The following is a 25044-nucleotide window of genomic DNA, read 5'->3' on the forward strand; positions in this document are numbered from 1 at the left end:
AAATCCCCACCCCTTTGTGAAGCAATAGAGCCGTCTGAGCTGATTTGGTCTTATAAATTGGTTTTATGCACAAGTTTGATTGGTTTGTTGCAATTTATTATTTGACACGATTCGAGTCATCACCAAAGCACTTACCAGTTTTGTGGAAGCTCATTTACCCATGGCTCACCAGTGAAAAGTGGCAACTACACAACGGAATGTATTGATCTCGTCGATCTTGTAGTACAAGAATCATAAACAGTAAGACTGATTGACAGATTTCGCCGGACAAAGGCGCTCCTGTCGATAGGAACTGACCGACCCTTCTCTTAAAACGCCACAAATAATGTTAACAATGTATATATAAAACAGCAAAATCTATTCCCTTTTAATTGGTAGTATGACAACTGATAAGATCCCACGACTCAATTTGTTCTTTTGAGGGGTCTCTCTTTCATAAGGGTGGATATGTCCCCATAAGCAGAGGTTCTTACAGAATTAATTTTCTCAATCAAACTCCGCGTGACCAACAAAAGTAACCCCAAAACATCATTTAAACCTTTCATGAGGATAAGGCAGCCAATCTGAAGTTCCCAAGTCTGAAATAGAATGGAAGCAGTCCACCGCAACAAACAGAAGCCCGTCAAAATCGTCAAATTCAGAACATAGATGAGGCAGTTTGATCACCAGAGCTTTGTTTTGACCCAGAAAAGGAGGAAAACCACTCCAAGCACAATGGCAATAGGTGCATACTTTCGGATCAGAGCCTACAATTAAGACGTGTGAAATGATAAAGTAGTAAGTTTCAGCTACATACTACTCGGAAAAATAAAAGTTCACATATGATCTAATTCTTTGACAGAAACATCTTCAATCAAGAGTACTCATGGCAGATTGGGGAAGGCAACATAATTGTATTATTCCTAATTCAAACAAAAATGGCTATTCAGACCTATTTCGTACAAAGAAAACAGAAAAACCCAATTATTATGGCTTAGTACTAGCACCAGCATACAGCACCATCAGCAACAGCTAACAGAAGTTTACAAGCCCAGCAGCATGAATAAATAACAGCTTTTGAACGAGCATTCAAGTAAACAAAAGAAAGGTATCATGTAAATGCCGCCACCACAGCTGCATTCATACTCAACACAGGACACTACAACTTGATTGAATTGAGACATACGGAAGATGTCCCATCCAAAGGTATGATAATGGAAATGATTAGATGCTACATTATTCAAACAAGTACCAAGGACAGGGTGTGCAGGGAAATCATATGATATGTAATGTTTGGGAAGTCCACATAGTATTAGTTTAGATGATTGCCCATCACAGCTAGTCAGATAAGACTAACCTGTCGATTCAAATCTCTTGCTTTATCAGCATACACACGAGATTCTGATGTTAAACGGCTGGACATTTGACTAACCTCTGTAAAATGAAATTCAGGAGGAAAATTATCATCCATCCACACAAAATAAAACTTCCATCTAGAAGCAAAAAGAGACTTACGGTCCAACTTTTCACCAACACCAAGCACTTCCTGAACATTGCGAGTCATTATTTGGTGGACTTCATAGAGCTCATCATTCAACTTTGCAATATTCCTCTGAGTGTGAGTGTCCTGGTACAATTTCTTTGTTTTCTGTATGAATGTATCTTTTAAACACAAAAAGTGGAAGGAAATCAAACACAGCTAAAGAAGAACCAAAATGTAGACAATAAGTACAAAATTCTACTTAACATATGAGGGACAACAATTTCTGGAAAAAGACCTACCAAATTTAATGAATGCATAAGGCCTTGCAGCAGTTTCAATTTGGGTCCCGTTAACACGCTCAAATTCATTCTTGAGATCTTCAAGGTATTGGAAGGCAAGTTTCTTTGGATAGGCACGGTCGCACATTGTTAAGTAACACACACGTCCTTCGATGATATAGCTAAGAACAAAGGTCAAGGCAATAACAGTTGTATGCTTGTCCTATAACGAGAACAATGAATACATAGCATTCACTTTAAGTCATTGATAAGACAATTACTGAATGAGAAACTTAAATTTAATGACAACAGCAGGTACGTGAAACTAACATATTATCTGCCAATATTAGATTAAGCCAACAGATGTGCAAAAAACCGCACACGGTTTATAAACACCATAAATCATAAAGACAAAAGTGACAAGGATACTGGAAAACAAAGGGTCCAGTTTCAACTGACATCCTTGAAGGCTCATTTTGGCCTCTTGACAAGTTCTTGAATAAAGCCTTGACTTGTTGTTTGTAGAATTCTGAGTCTTTTACATCACGGCCATCATCCAGTCCCTCTGCTAGTGGAAGACCATCAGTAACACGAGCAATCATTGTCAGCTTCACCATCTTCACTTCACAACTTCCCAGCAATGCGAAATTAACTGCCCCATGTCAAAATCATCAAATCCCAGATCCCGAATAGCTTGAAAAATCCAAAAACTACCAAGAAATACAACAATAATATACTCACAATGCCAGACAGCCTTACACGATATGCATTATCTTCCTACGAAAAGATCTACACCGTTAAATAACTAGTCCACCCGATTTTCTGATAAGGTTAAACATGCAGACTTAGAAATTGGGTTCTATGCCAATACAGTTAAAACCCAAATCCCATGTTCAATATCTAACAAAATTAAATCTTAAAAGAGAGCAAAATTTTGTTTTATAATTAATTGTGTTTTTAGCTAACAAAAATGATTCACGGGCTACCCAATTCTGTAATTCCAACTGATCGATCACAAGGCATCAAAGATCAAACCCAAACCGTTTAACCATCTAAACCCATTTGCCCCAAAATATCCCTAAACTACAAATTTTACACAATTTGCTACAAGATCATAAAAGAAAATGCTGTGAAATCCAAAAATTTACGACAAATCTGAGAAATTGAAAAGAAAAAAAGAAACTTGATAGAGAATTTGGAAAATACAGAGCAAATACCCGTTTATAGCATTGATCTGAGGAACGGTGAGGACGATGGTGCAATCTGAGCGAGAAGAATTGAGAGCAGATGTGGAAGGGGAGTTTCGGGGACCGAACGGAGTAAATGAGGGTTGCGTTTTCGAGTTTAATCTACGATCCCTCTCTCTCTGCGTGCTATGGGTTGTACCTTGAAAGAACCAAGCCAAAGCCTGAAATTTCACACGTACAACATCTTACTGCAGGCGGTCGAACGGGCAAACCGGTAAATGGGCAAACGGGCAAATGGAAAACGGACAAAAAGGGTGCTGTCTCCTACGTATTTATTTTTACTACTCACACAAATTCTTAATTTTTTTCGAATTTTTAACCTAAATATGTTGGCTAATTTTGGACCATTGGATTCTAACAGAACAAAATTTGAACCATTGGATTTCAACAGTAAAAAATTTTAAATTTAAACTCAACTGCTAGGACACATGACGCTATATGGGCCGTTAGATTTGTAAAGGCTATATCATCCAACGGTCCAAATTAGCCAACATATTTAGGTTAAAAATTCGAAAAAAGTGAATCTATTAGTTGTGCCCACGTTGCACAATCTGAGCTTTTGGATTGCAAAAAAAATATAATCCAACGACCCTTATAATTCAGTTAGACAAAAAATTTAAAAATTATAAATAAATAAAAAATTCTATAAATACCCAACCATCCACTTCCATCCTATAAACATCTTAATATTTCCAAGTTTTTCCTACATAATCTATTAAAATCCATTGAAATTTGTCACTAAGTGTTTTTTTATTAAAATCCTCTAAAATCTAAATTTACTACACCCCATTCATTTCTTCCAAAATTAATTGTAATCTTCTCGCCATCACTTAGTACTACGGTCTAGTGGTATTCCTCTTCACTTGTAAGTGAGAAGTCTTAGGTGGTTCTGATAGTCAATGATTTAAAAGTGGATACTTGAGCAACATAGGTGCTTAAACAAATCAAAATTGGTTTGTGTTTTGATTTTGTAAAGCACGAAGGTCTACGAATTCAAGGTTGAGATGGAAAGCGGTTATTAATCCAAGGCTAGGTTTGTAGTTTGGATGCCTTAATTTCAGCTCCATTCCTTTGTTCATTTGGTGACATTTCATTTGTTTGGTTGTCTCTTTTCGAATGGTGTTTGATCTCATTGCAGCATGCCTCAAAAAGTGATTGACAAACCCATGATCAGTGGATTTGAGTTGATTGACTGATTTTTGTACACGCTCATATAAACAATAGGCTAGAGGTGGAACTCGTGGGACATTTTCTAGTGACTCCTCTGGAAATGATGAGTTTTGGTCCAATAGTGAAATGGAAAGTTCCCATCAAGTGCCACCAAGTACCTTATGATATCATTATGAGCATAAGTTTGACACCAGTTCTGCACATCGGGAGGAATGGCATCCATCTGGAAGAAAAGATACGCGTTCTTATGCTTAGAGTTTGAAGAAGGGGGGACGTAGGTCAGTTGAGTCCATGGGTGTTAACTGAAAAATTCAAAGTGCTCAGTTGCCTTGGATTCAAGCTATGGTAGACATTCTCCTTCAATTTGTAATCTGGAGTTATTCTGGGAAATTGCATACGGGGGTAGAGAGAATGTAAATAGAGTAACCCTGAATGAGATGATAGGAAAAAGTGTGACTCTGTCCTACAAGTTTGAGGCCACAGTGTGCCTTTCCCTACTAACTGTCCTGTAAATGAAACCAATGATAGGAAGGAAGAGCTTTAGCTTTCTGAACGCTCGACTTTTGATTTATGCCCTACTAAAGAAAGGGGTTTTGTTACTCTAAAGGCTCCTCTGCTAACATAGAATAGAGAAATGCGGGATGAAATGAAGCGCTCCATGGAACAGAAAAGTAGAAGTGTATTGCAAGCTGGAATGGTTCCGTTAAAAATTTTCCTTTCCCTCAGTGACCAGGTGCTTCTTCGTGTTCTGAATAACTAGATTTCGTGATTAATTTTCATTTTAAAATGATTTTCTATGATAGTTGTGTCAACCTTGAGCTTTCATTGTTGAAGCAATGAAGCTTTAGGAGGAGCTTTCTTTTCCATGTGGATTACCAATACAACAAAACTATTGCTATCTCCATATTTTACCGATCTAAATATGTGAATGGTATATGAAATCGTAGAGTAAGTTGATTAATTATGAGATTTTTAGTTTTTTATTTTTACTAGATCAATATAGTCAAGCTATGTCGAGACTTAGGTTTGGGTCTTGGAGGTTTCTACCAACCTGGTTACCGCAATGGAGCAAAGCTGAATTTGGAGATGATATGCCTTGGTAAGAATGGGGACCTTGAGATGAGTCAATATGAAGATTATCGACCTGTTGATGGTGCTAAACTGCCAAAGATTCCTGTTAAATTCTTTCAATTGGTTGAAAGTGCAATCAACGAGTCCCATTTCTTTACTAGGAAAGACTCTAAAGCTAGCAATGCTTAAGGCTAACTTCCATGGATGACCCCAGACATATGTCTTGTGAACTTTCATAAAACTTTGTTAAGCATTACATCTGTGACCACCAGCCATTGAACTATCCATTAACCATTTTGGATGAACAATCGCCACTTTTATGTGTGCGATAAAAACAGTGGTCTTCACACTTTGTTTTATGCACTAACCCGCATGACATTCATCTGCAGTAGCTGCACCATCTTATCTTTCAAATCATCTATAACCCAAATGCAATTATTCTCCAATTAGTCATTTCTGGATCGTTTAGAAGACTAAAGCAAACTTTCCTGTATTATTTTGTGAATCTTAAAATAAGTAAACCTTATGTTGAGTTCCACATTGGCTATACAAAAAGAGAAATAATAGTTTAAATATTCTAACTCCACTCCAACTAACACCAAGGGTTTTTGTGATAAAAGCCCACACTTGACGGATTGTGTAGGTGGTAATTACCAAGTTCGAGACAATATCGGTGTTGCTAGAAGTAGGTATAGAAAACTTAGCTTGTAAGAAAACAAAAATGTAAGAAAATCTTGATTTCATTTTAATGAATAATTTCAGTGTACATGTTGGTATATATATACAGATACAGATATGATGACCTTTCTACCCTTAGCTAACTTAGTTAATTACAATCAAGTCCTTAACTAACAAAGATAGTTTGTTACAACTGTAACAAACTATTTTATAGAAGTACAAGTAATATTTGGATTATTACACCGGTTCATGCTGAGCTTGGATGCATGAAATATGCTAAGAGGAACCTTGGATTGAAGAAAACTAAATCTATGTTTAGAGATGGATTTTGTATAAATGTCAGCTACTTGATCTTGACTGCAAACAAAGAGAACTTTGACAAGATTAGCTAAGACAAGTTCCCAGATGTAATGGTAATCAATCTCAACATGCTTGGTCCTGGCATGAAAAACAGGGTTGGAAGCAAGTGAAATTGTTGAAATGTTATCACACCATCGAGTTGGGACTTGAGATAAGGGAAAACCAATATCATAAAATACTTTGCAGATCCATGTGATTTTAGCAACTGTGTGAGCCAAAGATCTATACTCAGCCTATGTGGATGATTGAGCAACAATGGATTGCTTTTTGGCATTCCAACTAATGAGATTTGGACCCAGAAAAACACAATAGCCATTGGTGGATCACCTATCAAACGTGCTGCTTGTCCAATCTGCATTTGAGTATGCAGAGAAATGTCCATTTTTAAACCATAAACCATGAGTAAGAGTCTCTTTAAGAAATCTAAGAATTCTCTTTACTGCTTGCATATGTTGTTCTCTTAGAGAATGCATGAATTGGCACACTTGGATGACAACAAAAGAGAAATCATGTCTTGTCCAAGTAAGATATTGAAGATCCCCAACAATTGATCGATATTCAGTAGGTTTACAAAGAAAATGACCATTGTGATCAAGCTTAGTGATACCAAGAGGAGTAGAACAAGGTTTAACACCCTTTATGTTTGTTTTGCCAAGAAGATCGAGTAAGTACTTGCTTTGATGTAAGAAGAGGCCAGCAGATGATCTTTGAACTTCTAAACCCAAAAAGTAGTGAAGTGGACTCAAATCCTTAACTGGAAACACTTGACTGAATTGAGTGATAAATTTTTGATAGAGATTTGTATCTAGTCCTGTGACTAGAATATCATCCATATAAACCAATACTATTACAAGAACTTGTGCTTAAAAAAAAAAAAAAAAAAAATCCGTCTGAGGTTGATTGCTGAAATCCAAAACTATGCAAGGCTTAAAACAGTTTGTCAAACCAAGCCCTTGGGGCTTGTTTTAAGCCATACAATGACTTTCTCAACTTGCAGACATGATTGGGTAAGGTTGAATCAATAAAGCTAAAGGGCTAGTGCATAAAGATTCCTTTAAGTCTCCATGAAGAAAAGCATTACTAACATCTAATTGATTGAGAAACCAATCAAATTGAACAGCTAAGGACAATATAATTCAAATTGTGACTGGCTTTGCAACAAGGCTGAAAGTCTCTTGATAATCAATACCTTTTTGTTGGTGAAACCCTTTAGCTACTAAACAAGTTTATATCTATCCACTGTGCCATCATGCTTTCTTGTGATTCGAAATACCCATTTACACCCAACACATTTTGAGAGGAATAATAAGGTACTAAAGACCAAGTGCATGTAAGTTGAAGAGCATTGAACTCTTCTTGCATGACTAATCTCCAATGTTCATATTTTGCAGCTTGTAAATAAGTAGTAGGAACATAATCAATAGAATCAGGTAATGGATGCTTTGTTGGAAAATAAGCTTTAGGCTTGAAAATACCTGCCTTGGACCTCGTAACCATAAGATGAGTAGAATATTGCACTTGAGATTGCACTGGAGAATGTACTTGAGATTGCATTGGAGATTGCATTTGAGATTGCAATTGAGATTGTACTAGAGAGTGCTCTTAAGATTGCACTGAAGATGGTACTATGGTTGATGGGGAAGATGACAGTTTTGTAGTTGACATTCTTGGATTTGTCATAGAGAAATGCATATCAAAAGGAGTTGCATTGTAAGGAGTGAATGAAGAGGCTGCTTCTATTGGAGCTATAGAAGTGTGAAACAGATAAGTAAACTCATCAAACTTCACATGTCTTGAAATATAAACTCTATGAGTAACATGATCAAGGCATCGATATCCTTTGTATTGTAGAATGTATCCCAAGAAAACACAACATTTACTTTTACCATCTAGCTTGGATGAAACATATGGTTTTAGCCATGGAAAGCAGTTGCAACCAAAAGTCTTGAGCTTTGAATAATCTAGAAAGGTTTTGAAGAGAAGTTCCCATGGAGAAGTAGTCAATCTAGAAATAGGTAGTCTGTTGATGAGATAAGTGGCAGTAGAGAATGCTTTAACCCCATATACATGTGGAACATGATAAGAAACCAATAAAGTTCTTGTAGTTTCAACCAAATGTCTGTGCTTTCTCTCAGGACAACCATTTTGCTTAGGGGTATGTGGGCAACTAAGTTGATGAGAGATGCCATTTGACTTAAGAAAGAAAGTAAACAAAGTACTTGAAAATCCACCCCTATAGTCGGATCTCAAACACTTTATTTTATTTCCAATAGAAGTTTCTACATAGGTTATGAATACAATAAATGTAAAGTACACATCATATTTGACTTTTAGAGGAAAGAGCCAAGTGTACTTACTAAAATCATCCACAATTATCAAATAGTATTTGTAACCAGACACATAAACAATTGGAGCTGGGCCTCATACTTCATAATGTAACATACTCAAACTACTAGTTGAAGAAAAGCTAGAAACAGAAAATGGCAACTTGTGATTCTTGGCAATAACACAGTCTAAGCAGAAGAAGTCAATCGAATGTTTGCCTTGTAATGCAAGTTTATTACTAGATATAAGTCTACAAAAAATAGAAGATGAAAGATGTCATAGCCAATTATGCCATACTTTGACAAGAGTGGTTATACTAACAAGAGCATGATTGAGCATCTGAGGAGGACGTTGAGTACCAGAAATACCTTGGATTTGATAGAAGCCATCTTTAACTAGGCCCAGCAAAAGCATCTTCCCCATAGAATGATCTTTTATACACATGATCCATTGGAAGTTAAAGTCAATGAACAATAATTGTTCTTGAGGAATTGATAGGCATGTAATAAATTGTGTTTCATTTAAGGAACATCTAAAACATTGTTCAACTTAAATGAAGAAGAAGCAGTGTTTAAGGAAGAAGAACCAGTGTGATGAATTGACAAACCTTTACCATCGCCAATGTAGACCTTATCTTAACCAGTGTATGGAGTAGGAAAGGATATATGAGAAATATCATTAGTGATATGCGATGTTGCTCCAGAGTCAAGAATCCATGAGGGAGGTGGCTTCGAGGCATAGTGAGTGTACATAGCAGCAAGTTTGGTTGGTGGAACTTTACCAAAGATGTTAGGATTCATGCGATCATATCAGTCAATGGTTTCATGACTAGTAGAGCCACATATTTGACAAGTAATTCAAGAGCCAGAGGAGCCTTGAGAATGAAAGCCCAGAGAATTAGACTTGTTGAAACCAAAGTTATATTGGTTGCCTCGATTATTGCCATTAAAATTCTGATTGCCACAATTGTTGGAAAATCAATTGTTACCACTCCCACGATTAGAGTTGTAGCGAAGGGATTGCTACAATGGTTGATTTTGAGCTGCATAGGCCTGAGATGGATGTGGGGAAGGAAGCAAAGGCAGCTAAGATTGAACATTGAAGGCTTGAAAAGTTCATCTAAAGTCGTAGATGAGAGACAAAGATTGATCAAATCAATGAATGACTCAAATTCCTCAGGCAATCCATGAAGCGTTGCTGCAATTAGGTCATGATTAGACACAGAAGCTTCATCTGCAGTCAAAGAATCAGAAATCTGTTTGATTTGATGTAGATAGTTAGAAATTGAGAGAGATCATTTCTGAAGAGATTGAAGGCGAGAACAAAGCTGATGAATATGTGCATCAGAGACTCCTTTAAAACGTTGTTTTAGCTTAAGCCACAGTTCGCAAGACGATGAAACCCTAACCGTAAAAGGAATAATTTCTTCAGAGAGTGTTGGATTTAACTAGATCAACAGGTTTTGATCCTTCTCATACCACAATTCAAACTCAGGATTAAGAGAACAATCAGGAAGCAGAGGTTGCGGACATGGGTCAGATCCGTCAATAATTCCAATGAGTTTGTAACACTTGAAGATTGGAGCGAACAATGCTCGCCATGGAAGGTAATTAGATCTCTTCAACTTGATCGGAACCATGCTTCCAATATTCTGAATTGTAAGAGAGGAGTAATTGTTCATCGAGTTAGGGTTTGAAGCAGAAGAATTTGGGGGAGGAAGAGACAAATTTGATTGAGATTCCATGAAATTGAGTAATCAAAATGAAGAAATACATACAATCAATGAGAAAATATGAATTCAAAGATGAATTCCAGCAAGAATTTGATGAACAACGAAGCGGAAAGAGGATCGAGATGTCAACGAGTCGTGAAGCGGTTGGTGAGTGATACCATATAGAAAACTTAGCTTGTAAGAAAACACAAATGTAAGAAAATATCTTGATTTCATTTTAATAAATAATTTCAGTGTACATGTTAGTATATATACAGATACAAATCTGATGACCTTTCTACCCTTAGCTAACTTAGCTAATTACAATCAAGTTCTTAACTAACACAGATAGTTTGTTACAACTGTAACAAACTATTTTATAGCAGTACAAGTAATATTTGGCTTATTAGTGGACCATTCAACCCGTCTCTCTGATAATTCTACATGGTATCAGAGCCAGGGAGCGTACATGATGGGTGTGTCCTTAGGGATGACAATGGTTCGGTTTGTGGACGGAAATGTTATATCCATCCCCATAACCACGAAAATTAACCATATCCATAAACGTAAATTAATCATCAGGTATTATCCATAATCATACCCACCGGGTAACAGATTTTTCATCGGTTAACGAGTATATCCATCTTCGTCAATACAAAAAATATATTTGTTCAGTTGAGACATTATAAGTTAGTAGATATTAATTTTTGTCATTAAACATTTGATGTATAAAATGATCCAACGAATGAATCTTGTTGAGTATAAAAATTAAAACACTGATGATGTTGGCTTGTCTTTGATATCTCTCATAAGCACCATTGAGTTCGCATTTGATTTTGATTCAAAACTTTACTTTCCTACAAAATGCAATTTTTGTATTCTCAAGGTAATGGTTCGGTAAATAATAGATATACAAACATATATATATATATATATATATATATATATATATATATATATATATATATATATATATTATATAAAAATTATATTATTTACTAATCTCGGTTACCCAAATCTATTTCATTCGGGCGGTTATCTGCGGTTATCTACGGTTATCTGGTTTAACGATTAGAATTGTCATCCCTATGTGTCCCCTTGGCCCCGTGCGATGATAGTGGGTCCCTTAGACCCACGTGTAGTGTGAGTCCCTTTGGTTTCATATGGTTGCCGATGTGTGAACCTCCCACATGTGACCCACTAATTGGGTTCCACGTAAGGGGGCGTGTTGAGTCCCACATTGGCTATACAAAAAGAGAAATAATAGTTTAAATATCCTAACCCCATTCCAACTAACACCGAGACCTTTTGTAATAAAACCCCACACCTGACGGAGTGTGCAGGTGGTAAATCTGACGGATTGTGCACTTGATAATTACTAAGTTAAGAACAATATCAATGTCGTTGAAAGTGGGCCCTTCGGCCCGTCTCTCTATAATTCTACACCTTAGTGTTCTGAACCTAAACAAGTGTGTGTGAACTACTTGATAACATCTTTTGACCATGCCCTCCTGCAGGATCGTGATGAAGGTGAACAGAGTCTCCACAAACGTTTGACTGTTGTCTCCTTCTCCATCGGAGATTCTGCAGAATTCTTGTATGGTGGGCAAGGGGATGTTGACAGAGCAAATAAGGTTATACTGGAATCTGGAGATGTTCTGATATATGGTGGAAATCTTACTTTCAAAGAGTTGAAAATCTTGTACTTCTGTACATCGTAGTCTTTTCTAGTCTGTGTTGGTTCGAACGAAACATGCTAGCTTCGTGATGTAATGACACTTTATGTTGATATCATGGAAAGTAGTTTATGTGGCAATCACCAAGTACTTTCATTTCGAATTAGGTCATTTGTTCATTTCATTACGGGTATGTGTTGTCCGATCTTTGGTCGAAAATGTCTAACCGAAACTTAATAAGAAATTGGGTCAAATGAATAAAAAAGGGTGCCAACAGAAACATCCATACCTATATTGTAACTTGTTGGTTGGAGAGTAGTTCTAATTGGTTTTTAAACCACTTTTAAAGTAAAACTCATAAAGTAAAACTCATAAGGTCAACTCTTTTTTTCTGCACTAAAATGCAACCTCATTTTCTCTTTTGGCAGCCAAACTTCAACGGTTGCTCGAGCAAAGTTTTGTTTGGTTCAACATTCCTCTTGCTTCACTTCAAGAACAATAAAAAAAATGCTTATTTTATAAGCAAAAGCAGAAGAGCAAACAACAACCCTACCACCACCACAAGTGCTTGTCAACCTAGTAGGTGGGATCCATTGTAAGCTCATCAGCTTTGAGCAGCATTAGGTATATCCATACAGCTACGTTTTTCTGGACATAAAATCCTTTTTAATCACCATTTATTTCCACGCTTCTTATTAGATATTTATTAATTAACCCTAAAAAAATTCTATAGGGAGGTGCTCGGACGGACGTTCGTGATCGTTCAGCCCGAAGTTAAGGGTGGATATAGGGAGAATGAGCCATGCTGGAGAAGCAGGGCACATGCCAGATATATCAGCATTGTCTGAGAATTTTGCATGTGCTCTAGCTCTTCAGCTTGGACTCTCTTCCTTTCAGGCACAAGGTTGGCTGCAATGAAATAGGTCAGTTTTTTCGGAGCTCAAGTTTTAACTCATTTCACCAATGATTGTATCGAGTGTTTGTTATCGAACAGATTCTAGTTCTGCAATGCTGCAACGTCCTTAACATCCCTGATTGTAAGTGCTACACATCCTTGACTCTTTTTTTCTCTAACTCCTATGCATTTCTTCAAAGGTTAGTACCAAATATCATCATTTATTGGTATTAATTTAAATTTATACATTAGTAGCATCCATAAATTATTTCATCACCCACAAGTTCAGTAACAATGCCTGGCTCAAATCGCCTTGTTTGGCACAAAAACCGTCTCATATGTAATAATTTATTCATATATTTCGCTGAATGAGTTGCGATCGGATCTGTTTTCTAGAGCTGTAGCAGCAGATTCAACATGAGCAAGTAAACAAATATACACTTTCTGTTTCAACCTGTCAATAGTCTCAACCAGTATATTGTTCTCTGAGCTCAGACTGTTTTTCAGTTTATCCAACCACTCATTTGCTTTCTTAAGCTGTGATAGCGTCGCAGCGATTTGATTCTCTGGCTCATTGCGCCGCCCACCACTGTCCTTACCTTTCTTTTCTTGGGTTTTCAGACGAAAGCCAGACTCCAATGCTTCCTCCAAGAAATTCAAGAACCAAGATCTTATTTCATTTACGAGAGCTTCTCTGAGTTCTGCTCTCTCTTTCACACTAACTCCTTTCGCCCATTCTAGTTTCTCTGCTCCACTTAACTCAGCGGGGACTTTCAAAGACTTCAATGTACCTTTACCATGAATTAGGCCTGTCTTTTTGCTCAACCTTTCGTCATCTGGAGGTAACTGCTTTGTAGGTAAAGGAATTAAACTATCCTTTAATGGAGCTGCAATATTCGGTTGGTCAATGAGCTGGTGGAGTATGAAAAATTTGTTGAAAGAGATGTGGGGATTGTCCGGCGAGGCAGATGAGCATAGATCGGAGAACATACTTGAAAAAAAACACAAAGATTTCACTGTGAGACAATTTTTAAGGTGATTCACACATGTAAGATTATAGTCTACCTAAGGCATTTGACAAGAGATGCTGCTGTAGATGCTTCTTTCTGAGCTTCTGCTGCAACCAAAGAAGCTAGATTTCTCCTTCTAAGCATTCCCTTGTAAAATTTTAACAAAACATACGAAGTGTCAAATTGCAACTTCAATGGATTCGATATATTGTTGACTAGCTCACATCAATGAAATTCAATGAATACGTCATTGTTGCCTTGGTTACCTTTCCGAGCTTCATAAAATTAGCAGGAAGAGAAGGCAACAAAACTGACTCTGCTGCATTACTTTTATCTTTTCGGTTTGACAAGCAGTTAGAGTTCATGGTTTCCTGTTTGCTTGAAGTGCGTTTTGCAGAAGTGCTTCTTGAAGGCACAGCAATCTTCTTGGTGTTAGATACATCTACCTCTGCCTTTAATGCAAGCGCACCAGGTCGATTGTGGGGAGGAACTATTGAGCATCCCTGTAACATTACTAAAAATGATCATACTACATAACTTGGTCTAAAGATTCAACAGAAATGTGTTTCCTACACAAGAACTTTGTTACATTTGAGAAAAGCAGTTATCCTTAAAAACGGAAATTATGTTTGCAGTTTGCACCCAAATTGTACCTGACCATTAAGCTTCTGCACCATTGCAACCTTCTTAGCACCACTCTCATTGTCATTGTTCTTCCCACCACCATTAGAATCCACCGTGCTAGCCTTTGAATTTGATGTCGAAACACCATGCATATACCTAGATGCAACAGCCACCTTGTCCTCTTTGATAACAAACGTCTGTCTCGGGTTTTCATCGAAGGAATCCCTCAATTTCAAACTACTGGTTCCTTCGGGATCAGCTTGGACCAGAATCTCTGATAGCTCCAACATTTGCATCAAATCCTTTGGATTCCCCATGAAAGGGTGTCGTCCTGGAACTGGTCTGACCCCAACAAGAATAGGAACCGGCGTTCCTGCCTCCATTCTATCGACATAGAAAAACTGGCCAAGCTGCAACTTGTTATTCAATATAATCTCATTGTCTTCCCTCGACAGCAAGACATAAGTGGAATGAGAAGAATCGGAGACTTTTATGAAGAACCCTTGGTTAGGCCAGAGTTCCGAGCCACTTAAGACGGGCACGATGCTGATCACTTGAAGCAGGACTGATCGATATTCTCCTCGAACCTTCACGTTGGAGTTTATGCTCTGAAGAAGCTTTATCAAAACTCCTGGTGTGAGGGAAGCCATTGCTTTTCTCCTCTTGTTCTGCTAAATCCAAACTAATTAATGAACACCACGCATTGGGAAAAAACTCGAACAACACGAATCAAGAAAACGAAATTTCTAATACCAGTTAGTTCATCCGGAAAGTAAATTAGCATCAGTTATAAATTCACTAGAAATACTGAGGAAAACAAAAATCTGAACGACAAAAACCAAGATAACGAAAACTTGAGTTACGATCAAGATTTGTTCATAATTTCTGAATACCTGAGGAGGAGATGCAGTGAAATCAAGTGAAGATTCCTGCATAGAGATGATGAGGCAGAGAACTATGGCAGCATATTGGCTTGTCCAAAAGCACTTCTGTCGGCTTTAGCTTTGCATGCCAGGCACGTAAACATCAGCTTCTCTTGGCTTCAAAGCCAAGTTACATTTAATACACAGAAAATTTTATGGACTTTTTTCTTTTTTACTTGTGTGATGATCAATGATGATTCATGGGCCAACATTAATCAAGATTAATGTGATTGATCACCCTTTTTTTTATATATTTGGTTTGTGGATTAGGTCGTGGGTCTCTTTGTGGTTGCATTTCTCCTTTTGGGAAGAGTTTGAGATGGAAGGACTTGATCTTGGTCACAAATTATGCTTCTATACAAAGTAGCCTCATAAAGTATTTCACCAGAATTGGTACATGTGGTCATATACACATTAGGCATCACCTACTTTGGGTATACCATGAGGCATCTCTTAATCAAGGATAATAACAAGGTAGAATTCCGTTTAATGACATTGATATAGACTTCGTTAGAGTATATTTTGGTACCTAATTGAGGGTTTAGTTGTGGAAATCATAGGTTTAGGATTAAGAAAATAGGGTTATCCTGAAATGTTTACTTACACGGAATGAGTATTGGAATTATTTTTATTTTTGACTTCGGCACGTTTACTAGAATATGGGTATTGGAGCTATTTCGATTTATGACTTCCCTTATGTTTACAATTACCATGAAACAAAAAAGGGTGATTCTCACTTTGATACCCTCAAATATCGTGAAATTTGCACTTCGCTAACCTAAGTTTTTTTCGTCTCATTCATACCTAAAGTTGCGATTTGCTCCCAAAACCATACTTCCGCTTGTCTAGCCGTTAAGCCCTCCGTTAAATGATGACGTGGCATGCCTTTGCCCCCACCAAAAAAATTAATCAAAAATCTTTTTTTTTTTTTTTTATTAGTAAAAAACGTTTGTGTGTCTATATATATATATAACAAACGATATTATCTACACCAAGGGTAGGGGGTGGACCAAGCTTCACAATGGACTAGCAATAATGTGGTTCAAATTCACATTTGGCGATAATCAAACCTAAGACCTCTCACTTACAATTGAAGAGAAATACCAATATACCGTAGTACTAAATGGCAAAAAACATAAATATTAAAAAGTTAAAAATTATACTACAAAAGAGAAAAAGACATTCTCTATAGCCCTCCATCCCCACCCTTGCAACCTCCTGCACATCATCCCCTCAGTCGCGGTATCAAAAATGTTGTCGTTTTGCTTGCTCATCGTGTAGCCGAGTCTTGTGTACGAGTCTAATGCGGGTATGAATTGATTAAAAATGGGGATTTGGTTTGGTAATGGGTGTCCGTTGGTACATCAATTGGGTCATTAATTGGGTGTCCGTCGGTACATCAATTACAAACCCTAACATCACAAAAAGTAAGTGTGGACCAAATGATATTAAAATGGACTCAACTTCTCTATAACTGCAAGCAACTGCTAATCAATATTCCCCGTAAGAAAAATTCCAACGGCAACTTTACAAGTTACATATATGATCCAAATGCATTGGCTTCAGTTTCTGCACGCACCAAACTAGCATACACACCATTAAGGTGAGAGGCCATAAGTGTCTCATGGCTCCCATATTCAGTGATGGCACCGTTGCTCATAACCGCTATCATATCAGCCTCTCGAATCGTCGAAAGCCGGTGAGCCACTATGATGGTTGTAGCCTGTTTGCTGATCTTCCTAAGTGCATCTTGTATGTATCTCTCCGATTCCAAATCCAGTGCACTACTTGCTTCGTCTAGAAGCAGTAACTTTGATTTCTTCAGTATTGCCCTTGCCATGGCAATCCTTTGCTTCTGCCCCCCGGATAGCTGGGCTCCACTCTCACCAACCTATAGATGAAAGGAAAGAGAAAGCAATTATGGTGATATATATGCATCGTACGATCTAGAAATTCTATGTGCATAACGTCTACTCTTTAATACGTTTTGTTCAAAATATATGGATAATATGCCTGTAAACATTTTGTTGGCGATAATGATATCACCACGTTATCAATGACATATTGACAGTTTGTTCTTTGATGATAAAGAACGAACGTTTGTTCTATATCCGGACTATAGAGTACAGAGTATATACCTGAGTTTCGTAGCCTTGAGGGAGGCTACTAATGAACTCGTGAATATAAGCTTCCCTTGCAGCTTCTTCAATTTCAACCCGTGAGGCACTAGGGTTTCCAAAAGCAATATTTTCTCTTATAGTGCCTGCAAACAATGTAGGCTCTTGACCCACTAGAGCTATTTGCCTTCTCAGCCACTTCGGATTTATCTCCCTCAAATCCACCCCTCCCATCATCACCTTCCCTTGAATTGGATCATAAAACCTCTGTATTAACCATATCACTGTAGATTTCCCGGACCCGCTTCCACCCACCAGTGCCACTGTGCTACGGCATTTGACCTTCAAGCCAAAGTTACTCAACACGTTCACATCTGGCCTAGAAGGGTATGCAAATGTCACCATTTTGAACTGAATATCCCATGGTTTCGACCGGTCAAGCTTCCTTTCTTTTTCTCTGCTGCAGCTGATTAATGGCTTGCGAGTAATGATATCGAAAACTGCTGGAATTGCTGTTGCAGCCATGGATGTGTCTGGTGCAAGACCGGCTAATTGGCCAACAGAAAACGAACTCAAAACGAGGATGAGAAAAATTTTGTACACATCGCCGAAGCTTGCTTTGCCTTCTTTCACAAGGTAACCACCAAACCAAAGAGTTAAGGTGTATGCTCCATACATAGCACCTTCAGAAAAGCCTAGTGTTAGGCCCATGATTTGTGACCTTTTAACCGATTTCCTCTTCGGCCCCGATAAAGCTCTTTCAAAGGACTTAACCAACTGTTGCTGAGCAGAAAATGTTGTGACTGTCCTTATGTTTGAAACTGCACCGGCTGCAATGTTTCTCGCTTTCGCATAAGCATCGTTGTCGAGTTTTGGCCCTAAATTTATGATCAAGCTCAAGTAACTTGCACCAAGGGTCAGAGGAGCGAGAGCAGCAGCCAAAAGAGTTAGCCACTTATCAAGCCAAAAGCACAAACCAAGTCCCACGATACCTGAACTCAAGCCCATCAACAATACTGATAATCGATCGACATGGACCGAACGAAAACTGACAGAATCAATCGAGAGCCTCGAGACCAGAACTGCTTTCGAATTTTTTTCGCAGTCAAACCAACCAGGCTCTTGTTTTAATATCGAACGAAACAGGAGGTTTCGCACTCTCATTGTAAGTTTTGTTCCCGCCCAGCCACACAAGCCTTGTTGTCCTGTCATAAAGAGTATGTTCCCAATGCCAAGCCCAACAAGTGCTAAACAAAGAGGCTCAACTTTTTTCTTGATTTTCGATGGGTCTTTATCGAAATATATTTCGAGGGCTAGGCCTAGAACAAAAGGAAAGAGCGACAAAATTGCACCTACATTCATACCCAAAAGAAACCCTACTAAGAGCATTGGCACCTCTGGTCTTTGCAACAACCATATATCCGAAAGTTGAACCTTTTTCGGTTTTAGTTTCTGGACATCTTTCTCCTCTACTTGATTTTTCTCTTGAGCAAATTGCGATCTTGAAAAATCATGCATATCCACGGCTGAAAACTGAGTGACTTTCTGAGTTTCATTTTGTTTCAACAAAGGTTTTGTTACTCCATCAGCAGCAAGCTCAACGAGGCTATAGTAGGCACCGGCTTTTTCCATGAGCTGGCGGTGATTACCAATCTCAACAACAAAGCCAGAGTCAAGAACAACGATGGTGTGAGAATTTCTTACTGTTGATAGCCTGTGAGCAATTACAATCGCTGTTCGTCCAGAGGAGATCTTGTCAATAGCCTTTTGGACTGCAGCCTCTGATTCAGGGTCTAAGGCACTGGTAGGTTCATCCAAGAGAAGGATTCTAGGGTCCTTGATCATCGCTCGAGCCAATGCGATTCTTTGCTTCTGACCCCCTGATAGCAGTGTTCCTTTGTCTCCAACCTGCCAAATGTGACAATGAAATAAGCACTGGACCATGAATACCTATGCATCTATGTATTTACATATGTGTTTGTGCACGTGTGTGTTGTGTAAATGTTCTCTTGCCAGAGAAGCGAGGATTTGTGCTTCCAACTGTCAATCTAGCTCACAGATTAGGTGAATTCTTGTTTGATTGCGTGGTCCAGATTCACAGTTGAAAACATACATGCTAGATACCTCGCAAAAGAACATTTCCGTTCATATGCTAACACTAGCAAGAGAACATTAAGAATATTTTTGTTGTTGAACCTGAGTTTCATAGCCTTGTGGAAGGTCAGAAATGAAGCTGTTGGCATTAGCAGCAATGCAGGCAGAAATTGCTTCCTTCTTGGTGGCATTCTCCTTCCCCATTAACACATTTTCTAGTATGCTTGTGGCAAAGAGCACCGGCTCCTGGCCGACCATACCTATCTGATCTCTCAGCCACTTCACCTGCAGCGTCCTTAAATCATAACCGTCCAATGTGATTGTACCTATCGAAACAAACATTCAAAAACCAAATCAGAGAAGGAACTAGAGTTAGTCCATTTTATAATAAGTTGTTTTTTTTTCTTTTAATATTGTTAAACGGTAAGATTATGATACCTTGGTTAGGGTCATAGAACCTCTCTATAAGAGCGAAAATGGTGGACTTTCCACCTCCGCTAGCGCCAACGAGTGCTAGTGTCTTTGAAGATGGGATAACCAGATTAAGGGAATGAAGAATCGGAGCATTCAAACGGGACGGGTATGAAAAAGAAACGTCTTTAAATTCAATACTTCCTCGAGCACTCGGCAGGGTCCTGCCTACTGAGCTGTAGGGGTCTATCTCTGGAACTCTATCTATAATTTCAAACACCCGACCTGCTGCTACTGTGCCTTGTGCAAACTGAGCAAAGTATGAAAGGGACAACGCCAAGCCCCTGCGATAATTTAGCCACATGTAAATGCGTCATTCAAATTGAAAGGAAAAAGACGTCCTGCACAGAAAATCTCTGCCCCAAAATTTTAGAAATTCTTTATACCTTCCCCCAACATTGACACCAAAGAAACAAGCAATGGCGGCACCTCCAGTGATCTCTCCCTTAGAAACCAAAACACTACCATACCAGAATGCCAATGCCCATGTTGAATACGAAACCAGATAGATAACTCCCACTCCAGCACCCTTAGCGAAGCCGATCCTTGCTCCAAAAGGCACCAACTTGTTCAATAAATCCGTGTATTTTTCAGCCAGGTGATCCTCCGCAACAAAGGAAAGCACAGTTCTGATTGAACTGATCGCTTGCTCGGCTACACTACCAGCTTTCCGGTAAGAAACCTGTGACAAATGCACCAGAAAGATTCAGAAAAATCCTCATTATGTGCTGAGGAAATTTAAGATTGAGCCAACATAAACAGCGCTGTAAGGGATACCTCTTCTTTCGTAGTGAGGCCAACATAAACCGCCTTGTAAGCGATACCACAGAACATCATCAACGGTATGACTGAAAAGACTACTAGAGAGATCTTCCATGACCTCAGAAATCCAACTGCGTATCCGCATATGAAAGTACATATGTGGTGAATGAAATGCGCCATCTGCAATTATATACAAAGTTCAAAAATCCCAAAATTTATGAAATCCTAATCATCGCGTAATCATAAAAATTAGTTAAAGGGAAACTTATGCAAAGCAAACAGCAAGCAAACCTTCTCCCCCATAACTTCTTGGATTTTAGCAACATCACTAGAAATTCCATGCATAATGTCCCCCGCCGCTATTTCTGTGTCAAAAAAGCTAATGTCCTGCCGTAGAACTGCTTTTAGATATTCTCTTCTTATTCTTTGAGCAGACCTCTCCCCCACCATTCTCCAGCAAGTAATCTCTGCATTAGTGACGCAAAATACTTTTGGTGTCAAATATTTGTACCACAAAAAAGAAGAAAATATATAATTCAAAAGGACACAGAGGAACGTCCTGATGTATGTACATCTTACCCATGTATGCTCCAACTACAACTATTGACGCTAGTCCAGCCATATACACGCATATCTGGAATCAAATTGAAAAGAAAATGAGCTTCCATTGTTAATCTAACCAAAAAAAACTTCATCGGAAGTTCTGTGTTCAAATTCCAATATCGCTTGTATCAGGCAAAAAAGTATAAAAATACCCAGTTGCTCAAAATGTTTCTTTTTCTTTTCAAAACACCAGCTAAAAAGAATTTTTTTACTAAACATAGAAATTAAAAGGGATCTTTTGATACAATCGTCTCAGTTTTGAATTTTCTAATTCAAACATCCATGCCTTTTTAGTTTTAGTGATTTGATTAAACTTTTTTTTTTGTCATAATTTTGGTGCTATATACACATTATATTGTATCAAATTTTCTATAATCTAGCATTTTGATTATACTCTCATTCGTTAAAGATAATTGTAAATAAAAAAGTTGGTTAGATTCAATTTATTTTCACAATAATGCTACAATTTAGAAATAATTATCTACGATTTAAGATATTTTCTTTCCAAAATAGTTTAAAATATTTTTAAATCCCCCAAAATCAAACGTACTTAAATAAGTTTTTCTTTTAGTGCGTTAAAAAAAAATAGGATTGAGAATAATATAAACCTACCAATACACAATGTGTACAAAATAAAACGTACCAAAATAAAAATAATGTATCAATATTAACAATATGTATCAAATCAAACGTACCAAAATTGCAAATAAATGTACCAATTAATGATTTTTGTAGATTCAAACGTATTTGCAGATAATATATACATAATGTATTGTACCTAATAATAAATCATCAACAACTATACTTAAAAAAAACAGCAAAAGAAATATAATTTCACAAAAAAATTGAAAAAATTACACGGAGTATTTATGTTGATCACCAACTATTTGAAAAAGAAAAAACCATTTGGAAAAAGAAAAAATATTAAATTTTTGCATAACACAAAAAAAAAAAAAAAAAATTGTGATCGAAAAAACATATTTGGAAGAAGATAAATATAGTTTAATTACTAATATTTCCACTAAATAAGAAAAAGTGCATCATGCAGATAAAATGATAAATTCAAAAAAAAATTTAATTTTAAAAAATAGAGGTGACTATTGATCAAAGCACTTTAATCAAATTTAAAAAAGACACAGATGTTTAATCTAAATGATATAGAAAAATTATCGGAATTCTAATTATCTCAAATTAAAACATGTAGGAGTTTTTTCGGCATACCGTTTTGATATCATTCATCATCTGATTCTTGTCAGCGTACGTTGATTCAATAGCAATCTTGTTCACAAACTGTCCAAAAAGATAAGAGTACCAAGGCAGAGACCCTCCATTAATAAGAGCACCAATGCATCCCAAAAACACAAGAACCATATCCCACTTTGTTGAATACTTGAACAAGCTAAGCAACCCTACTTGCTTTGGTGGCACCTCATCTTCTTCATCCTCCTCTTCCTCATCGTAACCCCAACCTTGATCACTATCAGCATACCCATCAACGCTGCCATAATGGCGGCTAGAGACTGTTGATTGCCTGGCATGATCATCATAATTGTGACGATGATGATCATGTCCCACATGTGACAACTCGTGACCATAGTCATCATGTTCTATAATTTTCGCTGTACCACGATGGCTATGATTGTAAAAATGACCATCGGGGTCATGACCGAAATTATTTGACATCCTAGGACCCCAAACTTCGGATGCGTCATCTTCATTCTGATATGGTGTTTGATCATAGTCGATCAGACTAAGCACATCTGTTCTAGCCAATGGACCACTTCCACTGTAATTTCCACTTCCCAACTCCTTTATTTTTTCCAACCTTGGGGACTTTTTATTTTGTGTAGCATAGCTACTCTTTGCAAAAACTAAAGAACTCTCACTATTATTACTCAAATTAATGTTGCTATTCCCATTATTATCCCTTGGAGAAGCAACATAGCTTTGAAGCTCAAGTCTGCCATCAAGGACAGAATTGTAATTTGGGTTATTAATGGCAGCGCTTCTACTGGTTCTTGAGAGGTAGTAGTGATTGGCGGAGCGGCGAACTATGTGGGCTTCAGAGGTTGTGCTGGTCGTGGCCCACGGGCTCAAAGCTGAGCCCAAATTGCGAGTGTCGCTCCACCCTCTGGGCTCAAACTGCCACGAAATCTCCCCCTGCCACGACACATCATTGTCCGCTGCAAATGGGGTTGTGGGGGGCGTGGTGTGGCGGGACCTCCGGCTGCCGGGGGTTCGGTTTTGGGTTGACCAGGAGTTGGTGCTGATCGGGGTGAGGGAGCGGGAGCCATAGCGAGACCTGACAGGCGTAGGGTGGAGTGGCAGGGGGCTAGAGGAGGATTGTTCAAATTGGAAGGAGGTGTCTATGCCGTCCATGATTAGTGGAGTGTTTGGCGGGAGGGGAAAATTATGCGAGAAAGTGGGGGAAAATGGGAGGAAAAAGAGTTGCCAATTGGAGGAGTTGGAGAGGAGGAGAGGAGGTGTCTCCCTTCTCAATTGCACTTGTAAACAAAAGTGCACATTGTCTTGTGCATTGAAGGTCACATGTTTGAGACCCCTCTTCTTTAATATTGCTCTTCTCAAAAACTTTGGACCATCAAGTTGGCTAATTAAATTATATGATGAGAGCTGAATTCAAATCATCCTCCCTTCTCTCTCTAATCGTTTCTGATTTCTGTAGTTTTAATTTATTTAAGTAATAATTTAGGGAGTTGAACAATTTGTGTGTTACATATGCAGCAATGTTGTCGTACTTAGATAGTATCTGCTATGTAACATGCATCATCTACTGTGTCATCAAGCATGCAGGCCAGAAGAAAATACAGGCCGGCTGATATGTTGAGGACGATGAATGTATTGACTAAAATATTCAAACAAATAAAAAAAATCACAAACAAGTTTATTATAACTTCTTTTTAATAAAAAAATAGTTTTGAAGGAATGAGATTTGTAATTTAGTTGTTTAAGAGCATTCATTTTTGGCTGACGAGAGACTTTACGAAATGAGTTCATCATGACCCCAACCTCCCAAGCCACTAGTACAAGGCTATTTCCAAGGCCTTGTATACGTGTTTCAAAATATCATGATTGCTATGAATACGTTCCAAATAAGTTATTTTACAATTGATGTATTGAGTTTAATTCACCATCCTCCATATGTCTTGAAGTACTGTTTTGAAGAACGAAACACATATAAAACAATTGTTAAGGCACGCGATTGTTGTTTCGCTATCATATTTAATTTGTTTCCTTATAAGTGTTTTTTACAGACATTCAATTGTTTGAGAAGTAGTAAACTAATAAAGTATAAAATGGAAGAATGGATTTTGTATCATTCTTTGTATTCATCTAAGAAAGAGAAAGGGAAATGGTAAACCCTAATAAATGGTATTTCTTCTTTCCCACGTAATCACACCCTATTTGTAACAAGGTTTCTCCAAATGTCATTAGCTCATGATTTACAATTTTTTATTTCCATTAATCGTCCTTTTCTGATTAAAGCTCACAACTATATTGTTATTTTTTTTTATAATAAATTTATACTAATAATTACTAGTCAACGTA

At 37.7% G+C, this 25044-nt stretch overlaps 3 protein-coding genes and 1 pseudogene across 6 annotated transcripts; 1 reads left to right on the forward strand and 3 right to left on the reverse strand.

Moving 5' to 3' along the window:
- Nucleotides 1-341: 341 nt before the first annotated feature.
- Nucleotides 342-3234, reverse strand: LOC137708081 (25.3 kDa vesicle transport protein SEC22-1). 3 transcript variants are annotated; one of them, XM_068447071.2, is made up of 7 exons: nt 2958-3143; nt 2482-2517; nt 2170-2392; nt 1762-1922; nt 1495-1641; nt 1337-1413; nt 342-746 (listed from the first exon to the last, which is right to left on the reverse strand). In XM_068447071.2, exons 3-7 carry the CDS (start codon nt 2355-2357, stop codon nt 663-665), a joined length of 657 nt encoding a protein of 218 aa, XP_068303172.1. In that variant the 5' UTR covers nt 2358-2392; nt 2482-2517; nt 2958-3143; the 3' UTR covers nt 342-662. The 3 variants fall into 3 exon arrangements, with proteins under 3 accessions (XP_068303172.1, XP_068303171.1, XP_068303170.1); XM_068447070.2 differs by having other exon boundaries at nt 2482-2562; nt 2958-3129; XM_068447069.2 differs by lacking the exon at nt 2482-2517 and having other exon boundaries at nt 2958-3234.
- Nucleotides 3064-12023, forward strand: LOC137709076 (DNA N(6)-methyladenine demethylase ALKBH1C-like; annotated as a pseudogene).
- A 1051-nt stretch (nt 12024-13074) lies between these two features.
- LOC137709075 (protein CORTICAL MICROTUBULE DISORDERING 1-like) lies at nt 13075-15653 on the reverse strand. 2 transcript variants are annotated; one of them, XM_068448215.2, is made up of 5 exons: nt 15401-15653; nt 14537-15175; nt 14150-14386; nt 13939-14030; nt 13075-13864 (listed from the first exon to the last, which is right to left on the reverse strand). In XM_068448215.2, exons 1-5 carry the CDS (start codon nt 15440-15442, stop codon nt 13222-13224), a joined length of 1653 nt encoding a protein of 550 aa, XP_068304316.2. In that variant the 5' UTR covers nt 15443-15653; the 3' UTR covers nt 13075-13221. The 2 variants fall into 2 exon arrangements, with proteins under 2 accessions (XP_068304316.2, XP_088544912.1); XM_088688786.1 differs by having other exon boundaries at nt 14537-15178; nt 15401-15541.
- A 1248-nt stretch (nt 15654-16901) lies between these two features.
- On the reverse strand, nt 16902-24009 carry LOC137749484 (ABC transporter B family member 19-like). The gene is made up of 9 exons (XM_068489580.2): nt 22699-24009; nt 21454-21508; nt 21166-21341; nt 20890-21054; nt 20499-20794; nt 20080-20396; nt 19744-19967; nt 17569-19455; nt 16902-17321 (listed from the first exon to the last, which is right to left on the reverse strand). The coding sequence occupies exons 1-9, from the start codon at nt 23854-23856 to the stop codon at nt 16965-16967; spliced, it is 4635 nt and encodes a 1544-aa protein (XP_068345681.2). The 5' UTR covers nt 23857-24009; the 3' UTR covers nt 16902-16964.
- Between the last annotated feature and the right edge of the window lie 1035 nt (nt 24010-25044).

Source organism: Pyrus communis, chromosome 17, assembly GCF_041283825.1.
Source record: "Pyrus communis isolate YQ-2024b chromosome 17, ASM4128382v1, whole genome shotgun sequence".
In the NCBI taxonomy this organism is placed as follows: Eukaryota; Viridiplantae; Streptophyta; class Magnoliopsida; order Rosales; family Rosaceae; genus Pyrus; species Pyrus communis.